Source organism: Corvus cornix, chromosome 5, assembly GCF_000738735.6.
Source record: "Corvus cornix cornix isolate S_Up_H32 chromosome 5, ASM73873v5, whole genome shotgun sequence".
NCBI classification, from domain to species: Eukaryota; Metazoa; Chordata; class Aves; order Passeriformes; family Corvidae; genus Corvus; species Corvus cornix.
Window position 1 is genome coordinate 36809945 of NC_046335.1, and position 16159 is coordinate 36826103.

The 16159-nt window shown below is 38.4% G+C and overlaps 1 protein-coding gene across 2 annotated transcripts in view; it reads right to left on the reverse strand.

Annotated features, from left to right (window-relative positions):
* STARD9 (StAR related lipid transfer domain containing 9) overlaps window positions 1-16159 on the reverse strand; it is a 101517-nt gene that overhangs the window by 78578 nt on the left and 6780 nt on the right. For both annotated transcript variants that reach the window (XM_039552106.1, XM_039552105.1), the window contains exons 2-3: window positions 9100-9169; window positions 7717-7833 (exon numbers count right to left, since the gene is read on the reverse strand). In XM_039552106.1, coding sequence (XP_039408040.1) covers window positions 7717-7833; window positions 9100-9169 — 187 coding nt within the window. The remainder of the gene's footprint in view (window positions 1-7716; window positions 7834-9099; window positions 9170-16159) is intronic.

Consider the following 16159-nt stretch of genomic DNA (forward strand, 5'->3'; position numbering starts at 1 on the left):
CAAAATCTGACAACTCAAAGAACTTCATTCTTTTTTTCTTTTAAGTTGCTGAAGGTACTTACAGATCCTTCCAATATTATTTAGTGAATTATACGGACTGCCTATTATAAACAATGTGCTCCGTATATCTAGTAAGCAATGGTCAGTGCCTAGCAGGGAAACAATCAGTGAGCATGAGCATTAGCAGATTGAACAATCAGAAAATGTCTCGTTTCATTGTTTGTTAAACAGTTTACTGCTTTCCCTCAGCTTAATCCTTTCTTGTGTACTCCTGTTTAGGCTTCATATTTGAAACATAGCTGCATTAGATTATAGTTGCCTATGAATGTATACAACTATATAACTATTTCTATCAATTAATTCAATGCCTCAATAAATTGAAAATCAACTTGATTCTTTTTTGTCTTCCAACAAAGCCTGCTTTGAAGTTTGGAATTATTCACAATAATTTCCAGAGAAGTTTTCAGCAAAGAAGTCTTGGTATAGTCAGAAAGAATGACCTTATTCCATCACAAACTGAACGCAGCAGCTGTGCTGCTGGCAGAAGATCTATAACATGCACTCATGGCGGCTTTACTGCCTCCATCAAAATTCGCTATATACTGATCCAAAGGCACAAAAAGCCTTTTTCTTATAGCACACTCTCCTTTTCACTTCTGTCTGACTCTGGATTGGAGAAAAAAAAGTCTTGTGGATGGAATGCTTACTGCTTTTCAAGTATTTCTTGCGAAAATGCCATTTACACCCACAGCTGCTGCTGCCTTCTCTTTCTCCCTTCTTTTACAAGACAAGGAGGGGGAGAGTACAGAGAGAGAAAACAAACTGAAGAATTTCTCAAGACATTTAAATTAGAACTTCACTGTGTTATATTTTTTTATAATTAGGCTCATATGACAGATAACAGATTTTGATTTTGTCCTGATAACTGACGAGACAATTTAAAACTTGAATCTCGCAGGGAAAGCACAGAGGCATGGAAGTGTAACAAACTCAGCTTAGAGAGGAAAGGTCTCTCAGGTAAAGTTCTTCAGAACACGACTATGTTTGCACTTTAAAAAAAAAAAAAAAAAAAAGGAAGGAATACAATGACTTAATTTGATGAAGAGTTGGAAAGTATGTTGCAATATTTTCCTTCCAAACAATACTGTTATGTAACTTTTCTAAGCTTTTTCTGTTAACATGCAAAACAAATAAACAAATTCCTTGGGAAAAAAAAGAAAAAAACAAACCCAAAACACACCCCCCCCCCCAGTGCCATATTGGAAACCTTACATCTTAAACATCTGTTTCTTTATTCACTTTTCAGGCACACTCTGACAAGCAACTAAAAAAACCTGCCTGTCTGCCCCCTTCCCCAACTACTTTTCTTAGCTGGAAGAAGCATAAAACTCAATTATGCTGGGAAACCAGACATGATGGAAAGCACTTAGGATACTTTTTAAACAAATAGGAAATTTAAAAAACTCTTTACAGGGCTCATATGTATTCTATCACATGAGCCATCAGTGGCCCCCATTTCTGCCTTCAGAATACAGAATAATTTTTTCCAATTAATATATTTATAAACAAAGACATAGTGGAAATGATTAGATAATATGTTTGAAGAGAAAGGAGCTCTTCCTAGCCACATATATGGAATGGACAGACAGGCAAAGAGAGCCTGTGTTACTTGCTATACAAAGTTTAGAAATAAACAACTTTTAATTGAACATGTCTTGCTTTTGAACAATCTTGTAAAACTCCCAATGGTTCAAATGCAGAGTGGAAGTACACCAAAAAAGGATCATTGTTACTCTTTCACTTACATTAGCAAGCCAGTGCTGAAGAATAGGAAGGTGCAGGGTGAGAAGGCCAAGAAATTAGGAGCAGCGACTAGATTTGCAATAAGATTTGTTTTCATACCCTTACTACTTTCTCACTGTAACACCACCCTGATTTATTAAGATAATACTCTTCACATGTGACACATCACAGGGCAACCTCCACATACAGGGAAATCCATAACAAAATCTTGAAAACAATACTTTTTCTTTTCTTTGATAGGCAGACACTTCTCTTAAAAAAGACAATGTAGTTCTTCAGGGAAAAAAAAAGCAAGAGTGTGTCATCACTCAGCTATTTAACCTCTGTGCACTCCTATATTTCTTAGATATACCCCAAAGACAGTTATCTTTTTCTTTGGCCACAGCCTTTTGGTCAAGGGCTTTAATGAATATATCTGAGAAGGGCCATTGAGTGTCACAGTCTTACTGAAAATGATAATATTCAGAGAGACACTGAAGGAAAATTCACACCTGCATAAGCCCAATATACTGTGTCAAACCAAAATAAAACGCTTGCCAGGTCAAGCCCAGAAATGTAAATTCCTGGACCAATATGAACACAATTTATTTAACTTTTTAGGAAGACTGAGGAAAAATTTTTAAAGTCTAAATTATTATTTCCCTTATAAACATTATCATCTCCATTTAACTACTGCACTAACGTACAAAAAACTAAGCTACAGAAAGTGTTTCAAGAAAACCCAGTCGGAGTTTTGGATCCCACTGAAATCAGTGCTGGTTGGGAACTTAAACACTTTTCCGGGTTTCATGGTATCTACCATTCAAAGCCTATTAGTCATGGAACACGCTGCTATTATCAAAAGGAACAGATTGCTCCACATCAGCTATCTATGGTAACTCTGAGTGTAAATACCTGCTGGCACATCCTGTGGCTCAGTCTGCCCACCGTGGTCACTGTGTGTGCACAATACCGGATGGGAAGGACGGCTGGAGGGAAGCTGAGGACTGAAGCTGTAGCAGCTACAAGAATACTTAATGCTTGCATGTGTTCCTGTGTTCCTCAAGAATACTCTGCTGCAAAATACCCTTACCATTTTGCTTAACTGTGCTTGCATTAGATCGAGCTGAAGTAGATTTTTTTGTCAGTAGGATCTAAATGAGCAGTTTTGCAACATTTTTAAACATTCTCCTTTGCTTAGCGGAGCTAGAAGAGATTTGGGGAAACATTTAGTAAGAGCTGTTTTAGGTTTTACAAAGGAAGCTCAAAAGATTGAAACATGCTGTTCTATGCCAGACAAAAATTTGAGTAAGTTTAAATTTGGATGTTTGTTTCTGAGACAACTATAAACGTCTCACAGCACTTATATATTAACTTTTACATTCAACCAGCAGAAAGAATCAGCAAGCCTGAGTCTACCTGTAAGAATAAAAACTATAACCCTAAATAACATTATAATAACATTATCACACAGCATTTTTACTGCAAAATGGAAATATGTCATGAATCTCTAGTAAAGGATAGTCCCATAGTTGTATAAGGGCCAAAGAGTGATGGATTTCCAACATTGTCTTTGGAAAACAATCCTGAACTATGCACAGGTTCCTGAAGACATCTGGGGAGGAAGGGAGTAGGAAGGAAGCAATAATCACACAAAATGCCCCCCTTTGCTAAAGATGGTTTTGGACCAAATCAGAATCACCTCCCAAAAAAGCCGTAGTTCAAGAATACAGGGAGCCACGGTGAAACTACTTCATTGTTTGCAAGCAGTAAGGCCCAGGTGCAGACAATCAGCATTTTCCCTCTGTGAGGCTGAACTAACTCTGCAGCAACCTGTGAGAGAGGAAATCTAAACTTTGTCTTAAAAATGGCAGGAAAAGGAACATCACCTGAAGTATTTTGTGCTTTTGGGTTTTTTTGTTTGGTGGGGCTTTTGTTGGTTTTTTTTTTTGCTTGAATTTGGTTTTCCTGGGAGTGGAGGGCTGTTTTATTAAGACTATAACTGTATCTTGACAGTGGTGTTTTGGAGAACCATGCACTCTTTTACAGCCATGGAAAATGCATGTAACAAATTGCAGAGTTAAGATAAGAAACCCATGCATGAACTTTTTCTCTTAAATGCCTGTAATATTCTAGAATTTTGTTTTTTCACTTCATACTCTGCCCATCAAATGTTCTGTCCCTCTCCTTAATTCATATTTATTTGTCACCTGTTGTTTCTCTGGTCCCACTTGAGTTTTTGATCTTTCTTTCTCTCTGCCCTGTAACCCTGGTGCCTGGTTCATCTCTCCCTACTTAGAAGGATTTAGCAGGTCTGTTTCCTTTCCCTCTTCCTTTGGTGGCTGATAGGTCTGGTTGATTTACCCAATAACTCTTCCTTTACGGTGTTTCTTGATTTCTCTACTCTGCTTATACATCAACAAATACACTTAGGAAAAAAAAATTGTCTTTAAAGTGAGAAGGTAGAATCACTCATCTGTGAAAGAGGATGAAAGCCTCAGCTCAGTATCAACACAAACAGTATTCAACTGCCCAGTGAGAGAACAAAAGCAACAGGCCCAAGGATGTCCAAAGTGGCTACCTAAAAACCACAGGTCACATTGTAAAATTCAGCTTATTTGGAAAATGAAATAATGCTTGTATAGCTGACCCATTTCAAAAATCTTGTATTTTGCGAAGAATTTATGCAACTTCTAAAGGCAATCTAAGAATTCAGATCACTTATACTGGACTTCTAAATGAAGGTTATAAACTACTGGATGATCATTAGAAAGACTGTATAGCTTCATATTTAACCACAGTTAGGAGAGAAATAAAGAAACCAGAACTCTGGCTCATATCTAGTTCCTCAAATGTTTCAAATGAGAATAATCATAAATAACAGTAGACCATCTATGGGTTCCTGAAGACATCTTCCAAAACCAATCACTATCCAACAGGTTACATCTGCTAAGAAGCCTGTTTCCCAGACATCAGCAGTGATGGGTTCTTCTTCCAGCAGTCAAAATCAGCTTTGTTTTTAATTTAGCAAACTTTCCTCTTTTCAGAAGGTGGCTTACATTATTTCTGTAATGCCAGTCAAGGAAGCTTGTATATATATTGTGATACAAGAATTATTTTTTAAATTCAGCCCTAAAAAATATGTATACAATAACATTTCTTAAAACTAATTCATATATTTGACTATTTGGTCCAGCCTTTTGAAGGGAAAAGCCCTTCTGGTTTCAGTGCTATTAAAAAAATAAAAGTAAAGGCATATAATCTGTCACATGAACACTACAGATTTTACTAGATTGGTCCAGTTCCTCCTCAGTTTACTGTATTGCAAGGTCTGCTCTTCCCAAGTTAAAGTGAAAAAATACTTTCCCTATTTTTTTAATGTATTAGGAAAAACATACAAGGTGGGCTACATGCATTCCCCTTTTGGAAAATACAGTAAAGCACAGGTGGCAGAGAAAGAACAGTCTTTAAAAACAGAACAATAAATCCAAACTCATCGTCCAAAAATTTGAAAGTACTTACACGTGTGGCTTAAGCCTCCTACAAGTGCCTGTGAAATATTTGATCCAAATATAAAGGGAATAAAATGTATTGTGTGTACACATCTCTGCAGTGCAAGAGACAGGAACCTGAAATGTACAATGCTAACATCTGGAAGAAACTGTAAGAAGTATCCAGAAAAGCAGATTTGTATCTTTAAAATCCTACTTGAACACTAGGATTTGCAGCCCTCCCATTGTTACACAGTTACAGAATCCTTCACCAAAGAAACTGTTAGGACTTGATTTTCATACATCCATCTACAGGGAAAAAAAATAGTTTACTAAAAGACAGCATCATACAAAAATGAACCTCAAGACAGATACTTTTATCTAATTTTCATCCTCAACCAATACACCAATCACATATGATAACAGTTGGCAGGATATCTTCAAGGGAAAAGTAATCCAAGGTCAGCTCATGAAAGAAAGCTTTTACAGGATGACAGAGCTACTGAACCTCCTTTGGCTGCTGATAACATCATTGTTGTCAGCTCAGCACTGAAGCAATGATTCCAAACATGGCATTAGTACAATAAGTTCCTTCACACAGCGTAAGAAGGCAGAAAAATGCCCAAAAGCAAAGTAAGATTGCAGTATTCCAGCAGCCTCTTCTCAAGGACATTTGAAGTACATTTTACTGGTTCTACAATCACAAAGAGAGGCAAAAAGCAGAAGAAATTCACTCCTGACTCCAGGCCTTTCCAAACACCAGTCCATCTTCTAACTTTTCTTAACTCCTGTAAGACATCTGTCTAAGGCTCAGTAACCCAGCAGTTGCACGGTGCAGCCCTGGATGTCCTTTCAGTCAGCATCAGACACGAGTAAAGAAACTACTGCCCATTTCTCAATTTTCTATGGCCCAGGAGTTCATGTTTCTCCCTCACTGTTTTTATCAGATAAAACTGTATTGCATGATAACACAAAGCTCTCCACAGCATCTGAAATTCCTACTCAACCCCAGCAAGGAAGCTGCACTGTTTACATTGCATTTTACATTCTTTTTCAGTCACACTTGTATTTAATAACAACAAGAACAAAACCTTAACTTTTGTAGCCAATATTTATATTTTCCATTTGGCACTTCTGATAATTTTTCTCACAGAGTAGAGCTAAAACTGACTTGGCAAGCTGGATTTATCAGCATTTCATCTGCTAAACCATTCCAGCTAGAAAGCCAACTATATTGTCAGCAGTTTTAAGAAGCAAACTTCTACTTGTATTATGTGAGAAACTCACAAAGAACACACAATCAAAACAAACAAGAAAATAGAAGCAGAGCTGGGGGGGGGGAACCCAAACAGTTCAACATTTAAGGAATTGCTATTTGTAATCCCTAAAATGGAAGTTTATCTAGTGCCAAGTACTTTAGAAAGACAATTTTCTTTTTTAAACACTAAATACACTTCCCAAGTTCCCAAAGCATCTTCCACACTACTGTACCAGGAAGGAAATGAAGCACAGCCAAGAATTTCACCTACAGTTCTGTAATTCCCAAAAGTGACAGTTTTTCAAATATTGACTCCCAAAAGTAAAAACAATCCTGTGCTCATCACTACCAGAAATACAATTTTTACAGGACTAACTTGGTCTTAAATGATAATTTCTGTGAAAAACAACAGAATTATACAGGTCAAAATTTCAAGAACAGCTGTACTGAAAACAGACAAAAATGAAATTTGTATAGTTCTGAAGACAAAACAGCAGTAAAAACTGATTTTAATGCCAAAATATGTGATTGTATGCATGTATAATGAAGCATTTGGATAGCTTTGCTGTGCACTGTATTTATTTGTAGTTTTAATAACTCCTTGTTTATTAACAGAGTTGTAATAACATTCTATTTTAATACCAAATCCTTCAATATTCTTTTTTAGTCAATCAACCAAAGCTTGGATCTCAAGATGGGAGTAGTCTCCATTAGTTACAAGAGATTTCTGATGCTTTATCAAGGAAAATATCTCTGAACAATATGGTATAATTAAAATTTTCTTTCCATTAAAGATGTGATTACTTCACTGTTGATCCTCTCAGAAGAATCACCTCAACACTCTTACTTTCTTTCAGAGCTTTCTCCCTCTAGATCCTGATACCTGCTCCTGAAAAAAATTCTCATTTCTAAGATAGAGTCCTCAGATCCCCACCATTAATGATCACTACCAAATTTAACACATCTAATGAAAGTGTGCATTGGTTGACGAACAAGGGTATTGCATTCCCACTGCAGCTACTTTAGGCAAAAGGACTGAGTACTGTGGCATTACAAACAAAATAATGAAAAGAGGGGGCAGAATAGAAAAGGAGATCTCATGTATTCTACAGCTCATTATCTTCCTAAAGATGTGATTCGGAAGGACAAAATGGGGTGGGAACATGGACATGAAACATCACTCACCATTTCTTGAGATGCATACTTTGGATCTTCAGGATCAACTGACCAGTAGCAATAGTCAAAGCTGAAGGCCACAGTTTTTTCTCTTGAGTCCCAACTGCTATCAAGCCTATTGTCAACCTTACAATAAAAGGAAAAAGACAGAAAGACCAAGTCACTCTGAAGCTGACCCAAAAAAAACATTTTCCAAGCTAATGGGAAGTTTATCAGTATCTGTATTATGGAAAAGGAATGGCAAAAAGTTTAACCTCTTTAGTAAATTTTCTTTGGTGCTTAGAGTGAGGTGGAGACATCCATGAGAAATCTGCTAGAGCATTTTTACTGAAAGGTTCATTTACTACAGCTAAGGTTCTCCAAGACACATACAATAGATGCAATTCAGCTAATCTTTATAAATTCTGTGTATTGGCAGGAAAGCTTTACAACCCTTTTGATATTTCTCTGAAATTCTTCTGTTTCACAGAGAGCTACATCACAGAAATGAGGCCCCAAATGATAAGACAAAAACATTTTTCCCATTGCATAGTTGAAGGTGTCTTCCACAGTTTCCCCTTTGCTTTGTCATGGTTGCAAGCTAATGCTTCTGTCACTGGGACTGCACAGTCCAAACTTAACCTTTATGGGCTAGTAACAATGACAGTGAAACCTTTCTAGTACAAGTCGACAATTACTGAAATTAAAGGAACTGCGTAAGTCTTTCTATATAATCTTGCCCAAGTGATGGATAATAAAACAGATAAGCTTATGAACACTCAAAGGAGGAGAGTAATGAGTCAAAACAGGATACAAAATTAACACCATATACATGTCATTTTTATCTAATTGGTAACTTTGTAATAACCTCGACATTCACACTAACTTAAACAGAAAAAAAGCATGCAGGCTCCAGAGCTCTCAAGGAAGGTGATGGCTACACTCAGTTTATTCTTACAACTCTTGGTCTTTTACCAAGGCCTGAAGTGTAGCTTTTACACCTTCTGCTCTATTTCATGCAAATGAGTTGCACTCTGAAGGGAAATATGAAAGGAGGAGAGATACAGGGAAAGAAATTATCCAGGTGTTAGTAACAGTAAGATATGCAAAAATCCTAAACAGTTTACTAATAGCTTCGAATGATAGCATGCAACAGGACTGCAGCAGCTTAGACAAATATAACATACAACTACTAGTTACATCCCCTCTCAAAAAAACCCCCAAAACCCATGAACTAACCCCAAATCAAAACAATCCTTCCCCACATTTTTGTTGCAGTAATTCTAGGGCTGTGCTGGTTTAAACCTCTCCTTTAATATTTCTATTAGAATGATCCAATAGCCAAGCAAACAGAGAAAATTATCAAGATATCAGGATCCTTATACGATAAAGAGAAGATAACAAAAAGCATACCTTTATATTTCTGACTTTCGCCACTCTGTCATCAACTTCTACAATCACTCTTCCTCCTTCTGCTCTCTCTCTGGAAACAGAACATATTTTAAAAATGCATTGAAAATATAAAGAAACTGAAAGGTGCATGTCAAATTTCTAAACTTCAGAAATTTATGTTTACTTAAGCAAACTGCAAATCAGAACTATAAAACAGATAATTCAGATATACACAGATAAGACTGCAACATGAAATAGCATTTGCAGCTCTGCATTCAGGAATCTCAACAGCAAGGGGCTAAAAAACCCTTAAGACTGTGGTGATTAAACAGATTCAAAGTGTTTTTCCTAAATACATAATTAAGATTTTATTTCTATTTAAGAGTTGTTGCTTTAAATTACAAGGAAGTAGAGTGGAGTACTGGTAGACTGGCTATGCTTTGTGGAGTAGGGATCAATGTCACAGACTTGTGAGCCACAAGAGTCCTTAGGTTGCACTGTCTGATTTTTACCACTTAATCCAAAGTGTCCATTGTAGTCCTCAAGAAAGTACTCTTTAGAAAAAAAAAAGCCAAGCAAACAGTAAAACCAAAAAACTGTCCTGAAATGTAAATGGACAGGATTGTTCCTAAAGTGCAAAGGACTGCGCACTCATATATACTGTCTAAATCTCTCACTGGAAGCAGCTATGACTAGCTACAACAGACAACTTCCACATCCAAAATGAATCATATTAGAAAAGAATGAAAAAAGGATGCGGACAAAGGAAAAAAAAAAAACCAACCCCCTCTCTCCCCCCTGCCAATAAAAACAATTTTGTCCTTAGTGCAGTTTTGTCAAACTTTTTTAAAAGTTAAGGTGAAGACACACCGTCATTTGAGATTAGATGTATATATATCTCCTGATATTCAGTTGGATCTGTATCATGAGGTCAGCTAAAAATTAGGTCAGATAAAATAAGAGTTAGAAAATTCAAACCCAGCTTACAACTGCTCTTTCATGGCCCTAGATCTTTGACAGATTGCTTTACGTGTGTCCAGAAGTATTTAGTCCCCCACCGATTACAATCTGCCTTCACTGAGGGCTCTACCTGCCAGGTGGCACAAAGCACAACACGCCTTGCCTTTGGGTCTCTCCACTTCTCAGTTTTTACCCCATGCTTTCTGTACCAAAACAGCATTCAAAACAATGCCTTAGGATACTTAAGACTTCCACAAAGACCATCACTGCAGCATTTGAACTTTCCAAGCATAAAGAGGTTTTAAGCACATTCCTGAGCACAGCTGCTCCCTCTTGCAGATAGAATTAATGCTTTACCGTAAAGTCTCTTGCTTCACATTACTGATTTTTGAGGTACCTTCCTCAGGTAACAGGCTGAACTTGGTATTTCCTGTAGTACATACTTACACGTGACACTTCACATAGAAAATACAAGCACAGCTCCCAGAGATTTTAGTTAAGCTGTGAGTGTTCAGCTGTTCAACACATCAATCACCCAAGCCCCATGTCAGATCCCAAGAGAAAGGGAAACACATTATGTGCAGCTGGGCACCAAATGTTGCGTTATGTACAGCTGAGTACAGAACAGAGGCCTCATCAGGCTCCCCAAAGAACAAACAAACAAGGAATGGTGCCTAAGGATACAGGCTGTAACTACCTATGTGGAAATGTACAACTGATGCATTTAACCTGGACATGTGGTTTTTTATAGATATTTTGACAAGCAAATGCTTTCCAGTGTAAGTTACTTAGGCGACTTACATATTCATGTACAAATCTCTGCCAGGTGAGCTACTGGACAAAGCCGACAATTACACCATACAGCAGATCTGATTTAAGAGGCAATGAAACATTTTGACAGAATTTCACAGTATTTTAAGAACAGCAGAAGACAGAAAACCAGAGGGATCCTTTAGGAGAGAGCTTGCTTCGGTTACACATACTCTTTCTTCAGTGCCTAAGCATGATCTTGGTCTTACCCTGCTTCTCAATCCCATGAGCATCCTTAATTTTCAGTCCTTAATGCTCCAGTTTTATCAGCCTAAATCGTTCATCGAGTTCCTATCCTTCCCCTCCTATGCACACACGTCATTCCCTACAGGTCTGTGCTATGTGTTCTTACTGTTATCATGCCCATCTTGCCCAGGGCAGTCTTCAACTGCTCTGCAGGTTTCGTGTCCCTTCTCCTACTGCACTGTAGCTAGTCATAGGCTGATATCTCTGCTCCAAAGGTACATAATCCTGCTCTTTTTGTCAGTTCTTCCAATGTCTAATGCAAGTTTACCTGTACACTTCACAATTAAACCAGTGTTTCTTCCTGGGCACGAGATGAGCAAACAGATTACTGAAAATAAACCAGAGAGAAGACCTTGTTCTCAGGTCCCATTCCTGGGCTTCATTTGTGACTTGGACAACACTGAGCTCAACTTATTAAAGCAATACTCACACAGTGAGGTTTTTTTACTTAAGGGGATGATGTAAGCATGATTTGGTCAACACTAGAGAATTCAAGTTCAGAGAAAGCAGATTCCTTAAAACTTTTACCTGCTATGCTATTACAAGTCTTCACTGAACATGTTAAAGAGTTTTAATTATTTAGAACTTGGGTAGAAAGGGGTAGATTGAGATGTGAACCACATAAGATTTCAAATTTTAAAATCAATTGGGGAATTCAAATAAAAGGTCCCCCTAAGTAGCTTTTATACATTTTAAAACATAATTCCCCATAACCTTATCTCCTGCAGCAGCTGAACTGCTCTGGGTGAAGCTTAAAAATAATTTTAAGAAATGTAGTCTGAGGCAAGCATTCATGAATACAACATTTGTACTCAAACGGTTGAAATCTGGAAAAGCTTTTAATCATTTTAAATGCCAGGGTATTCTAGTTGCAGAAGTAAGGCAACTTCAACAACAAACAGTGTTCTCAACCCAAGCTGTAATAGTTACATGAAACTCACTGCCTTCAGTCCACATGTGTTACATATAACCCTACAAACAAGTGACTTTACTCTGTGGCTTCCTATAGACTGATACTCTCACAGGCTACAGTCTTACTAAAGATTAAAGAGGAAATCCCAAACATAAAATCTTTGAGATACAAAAATTTTCTGGATATAGAAAATTTTATACTCATATTTACACATCTACTTATGTTAAAATAAACATAAACCCAGTAAAATACAAACAACACAAAATGAAACTGTCACCTTTTAGCTGAAGGTATAAAGGATTCCACATTACGCAGACATAAAGCTCTGTGCAGCAATCAAGTACCTTCGTTTGAGTTTCACAAAACAAGAAAGCCACCAGAGACAGAACCAAAATCTCCCCTTACTCTAGGTGCATGGTGACAGCACCTAGACTTTTATCTTAACTCCAGACTACTGCTGAAAGAGGCAATTTCTCTTTGCTGCTCCAACCTCCCACATGTGTTTCTACTTTCTAGCAATCACACACCCAGGCAATGACTCAGATCAGCTGAGATCAGGGGAAAAGCCCCACACCAAAATAAAGAATCAAGGTGTCACAGGACTTGCAAGCCCTTCCAGAGCACTGAGCACAGTGGTCGCACAACGTGATGAGCCAAAGCAACAGAAAGGGCAGGAACACGTGGTGGTGGGAATGGAGACCCCTCCCTTCTGCTGCAGCTTACAGCCAGAGACCAGGGAGCATAAACAAAGCAACCTGTAGCTGCCACCAGCTCTACAGACTATGTGTTTGAACTCCCTGCAAACACGTGTTTATATCATGCTTCATTTAGGTACAAAACAGAGAACTTTGGAAAAGAAAGCACAGTTTCCTACCTAAAGCCCAGGAGGAAAAGCAGACTCACAGCTGCTCTAGATATTTTGACCTGAACTTCAGATTGCAAGTACTACAAAAGCTCTCTCAGAAAAACCTGTGTTTGTCAGTACAGTCTTACACACATGTGCAACAGTTTGCATTTGAATGATAAAGCAACCCATCATCCTTAGGGATGGGTGCTCTGCTCCACAGGTATGAAAACTTGCAGAGAAATGGCTGGGTGAACAGGGACATGTATATGTGCACAATCCAAGCTATATTAGTGAACTGTCCTTGACTATCGACAGGATGTTAGGGAGGGGGATGCTGACCACAGAAAGAGGAAGACTTGTGTTAGTTAGTCGCGTGCATATTAATCTGTAACCTATCGCTTGCTATTAAGGGCCACGTGAATAGCAGCTGTGATCCAATAACATGGAGCTTGCTTATGTGTGCTTGGGGAATTAGGGTATACCTATGGGACTGACAAGAGAATAAACAGAGTTCCATCATATCTCTGTGTGAAGCGTGGTTCATCCCAGCAGAACTCTGGCTATTAAAACTGTATTCTTTTTACCAATAAAATCAACTTCAAAGTATGCTTCTCTAGTAACACCTTTGACTTCTGCTGCTCAGAAGTCACTGGCGTTCTAACATTTAGTTTTCCCATCCTCTCTTTCCCCTCACTTCTTGAAAAATGCATGCTGTGTTTGGGAAATGCCTCTCCTAAATTACTTTCCATGAAAACAAGTTGCCTGTACAAAGACAAAGCTGTAGAAACACCACTTAATGGTGCTTGTCCCAGAAAAGACCTGCATCTTCTCAGTCACAAAAAGCTTTAGAGAAATGCAGACCCAGCAACAGAACAGTGACACAAGTACAGAATGCAGTGGCAGAGCTGTAATGGGGAGCTACAAGGGAGACCTGACAGAAACTAAGCTGCTGCAGCAGTCCAGAAGACATGAGCAGCCCAAAGGAAATCTCATACCATTTGCCGTTGCTATGACAATTTTTTGCAGCCAACATGTAAAGCTATTGCAACCCCACGGGGACAAAGACAGTCTGAGAGAATTAGCCAGTGGGAAAGAATCATGGAAGGATCAAGACCCCAGAGAGGGACACTTCCACAGCTTGCTGGATCTCAGTGAGATGAGTTCAGACAGAGAACACAGAAGTGCAAGGAGGTATGCAGAGCTGGAGGAAACAGTGGGTGGAAAGAAAGGGGGAAGTTGGTTTTTTTTATACACTCTAAAATGTGCCCTGCTTCTCCTCCACCCTCTCAAATAACTTGGAGAACAAAGGAAGCTGACTTTTTAGAAGTTGCCTGTTTGTTTTAGGAACGTGTACATGTGATAAAGCAAAAATACTGTACTCATTAGCAGTAGACGTGTCACGCAACAAAACAGCTTCTACAAATACAGGCCAGCAAAGTACTCACCAAAGTAATCAAACATACTAAAGCCAACATATACAGCTTAGGAAAATTATTAAATAATTTTTTAAAGAAGCTTCAAAAATAACCCTGCAATGTAATAATTGCAAGTACTTAATGCTTTCCTGCCAACTCCCACCACCCAAGTTAACTCCAGACCCAACCTCAACCTGTACTGAAACACAGTCCCTCAAAAGCAGTGTGTCAAGAATATCAATCCCTCCCCTCTTGCACAGGCTCTGCTAGAAAAAAAAGTAGCCTTCTATGTCAGGATGTATACCAGCAGTTACTGTTGCTGTCTCTTGGACTGTCACTTTCCAGGACGTGACCCATGACTATGATAAGTAAGGCAAACATTTACCTCTTGTACCTGGGGACACTTTGTGCCCTCTAATGGCACACCTATGCAATCACCATGCCAGCAGCTTATGTATAATCTGGAAGAAAATCTAGCCCAAGTAATTTCTTGGTCATGAAGTCTAAAGATTTTATGGGGAAAACTTCAGTTAGCCAGATTTATCTTTTCCATTAATAGTAGGTCATACAGTGTCTCTGACTTGTTTATTGGCAGCCTTGGCAGAAGTATCTTTGAGAAGCTGCCATCTTTGCACTTCTTGAGTGACTGACCAACCTTGGCCACGGAAACAAAGAGACAAACTCTGCAGGGCATATTCTCAGCTTTGCTAGCCTTCAGAGAATGCTACCCCAGCCAAACGGGTTGAGGATATATCTGCTGAGAGACCGAGGGTCCAATGAGAAGAGCACTAAGATTCCATGCTGCTCCATCAAAAATTGTAGAGAAGAATGTCAAAGCTTTCAGCCATTAGAGCTTCTGCGCTCTACTGACAAGTTAAGGTACCTACAACCACAACTTTCCCAAACACAGCATCCCTCCACAACACCAGTGTATTGTATACTTATACCTGCTGCTGTAACCTGGCAAAGTCGAGGTGCTAGTAGTATGAACACCCTCACTTTGGCCAATGCAGGATCTTTTAATATGTAAAAATAAAGTATATGTAAAAATCAAGTAAATTTACCTAAGATTCATTTTCAGTGTTTCTCATTATTCTCATTACTCAATACCATTTTGGATATTTCTCTTTAAAGTCAAAACTGTTTCACTGTGTCTTGCAAATGGGAGTGCACACCCGGTCAGCAATCCTCCTACCAAATTCAGAACAGATGTTTATAAATAATTCTAAACTCTCTGCTGAAGCCAAGTACACAGAGTTCACCAAGACAGCACGCTGCTATATGAGACATGCTGCTCAAGTAATTTTTTGAAGCTACTCCCAACTGCATGGAGCTTTCATTGGCTCTCATAATGCCTAACACAATCTGAAAGTCAAAAATCACCAGTCCTAGTGATTACCATTATTCTTGTGTGGTTTCTCCCATTCTCCTTTGCAAATACTATCTAGCAATAAAAATATGAATATTTGGTGCAGATATAACCATGAGGCATCTTCTTTGATAAATCCAAGTCAGAAATACTCCTGATGTTCCAGCAGTGCTTTGAATTGTTGTGGAATAATGATGTTTTCTTTTCATGTAGAGACATGGAGGGGAGAAGGGAAGAGGAGAGGAAAAAGCCTTTTTCATCTGTCATACCACCAGCATTTAAGGAAGCATGAAATAAGGAGGATTTAAAACAAAGCTACAGTCCAGTCAGTGCAGTTTCATCCACCCTTGATTTCACAGCTGCTTACTGAGCAATGACACAATATAATTCAGACTTTTGCATCAGAGGAATTCTGTACAAATGCCATGTTTTCTATGCAAACCTGAATTTGGATACAGAAGTCAGTCTTCATTCCACCTGGACAGAACTTCAATCTGGGATCATAGTCAAATAAATGGCTG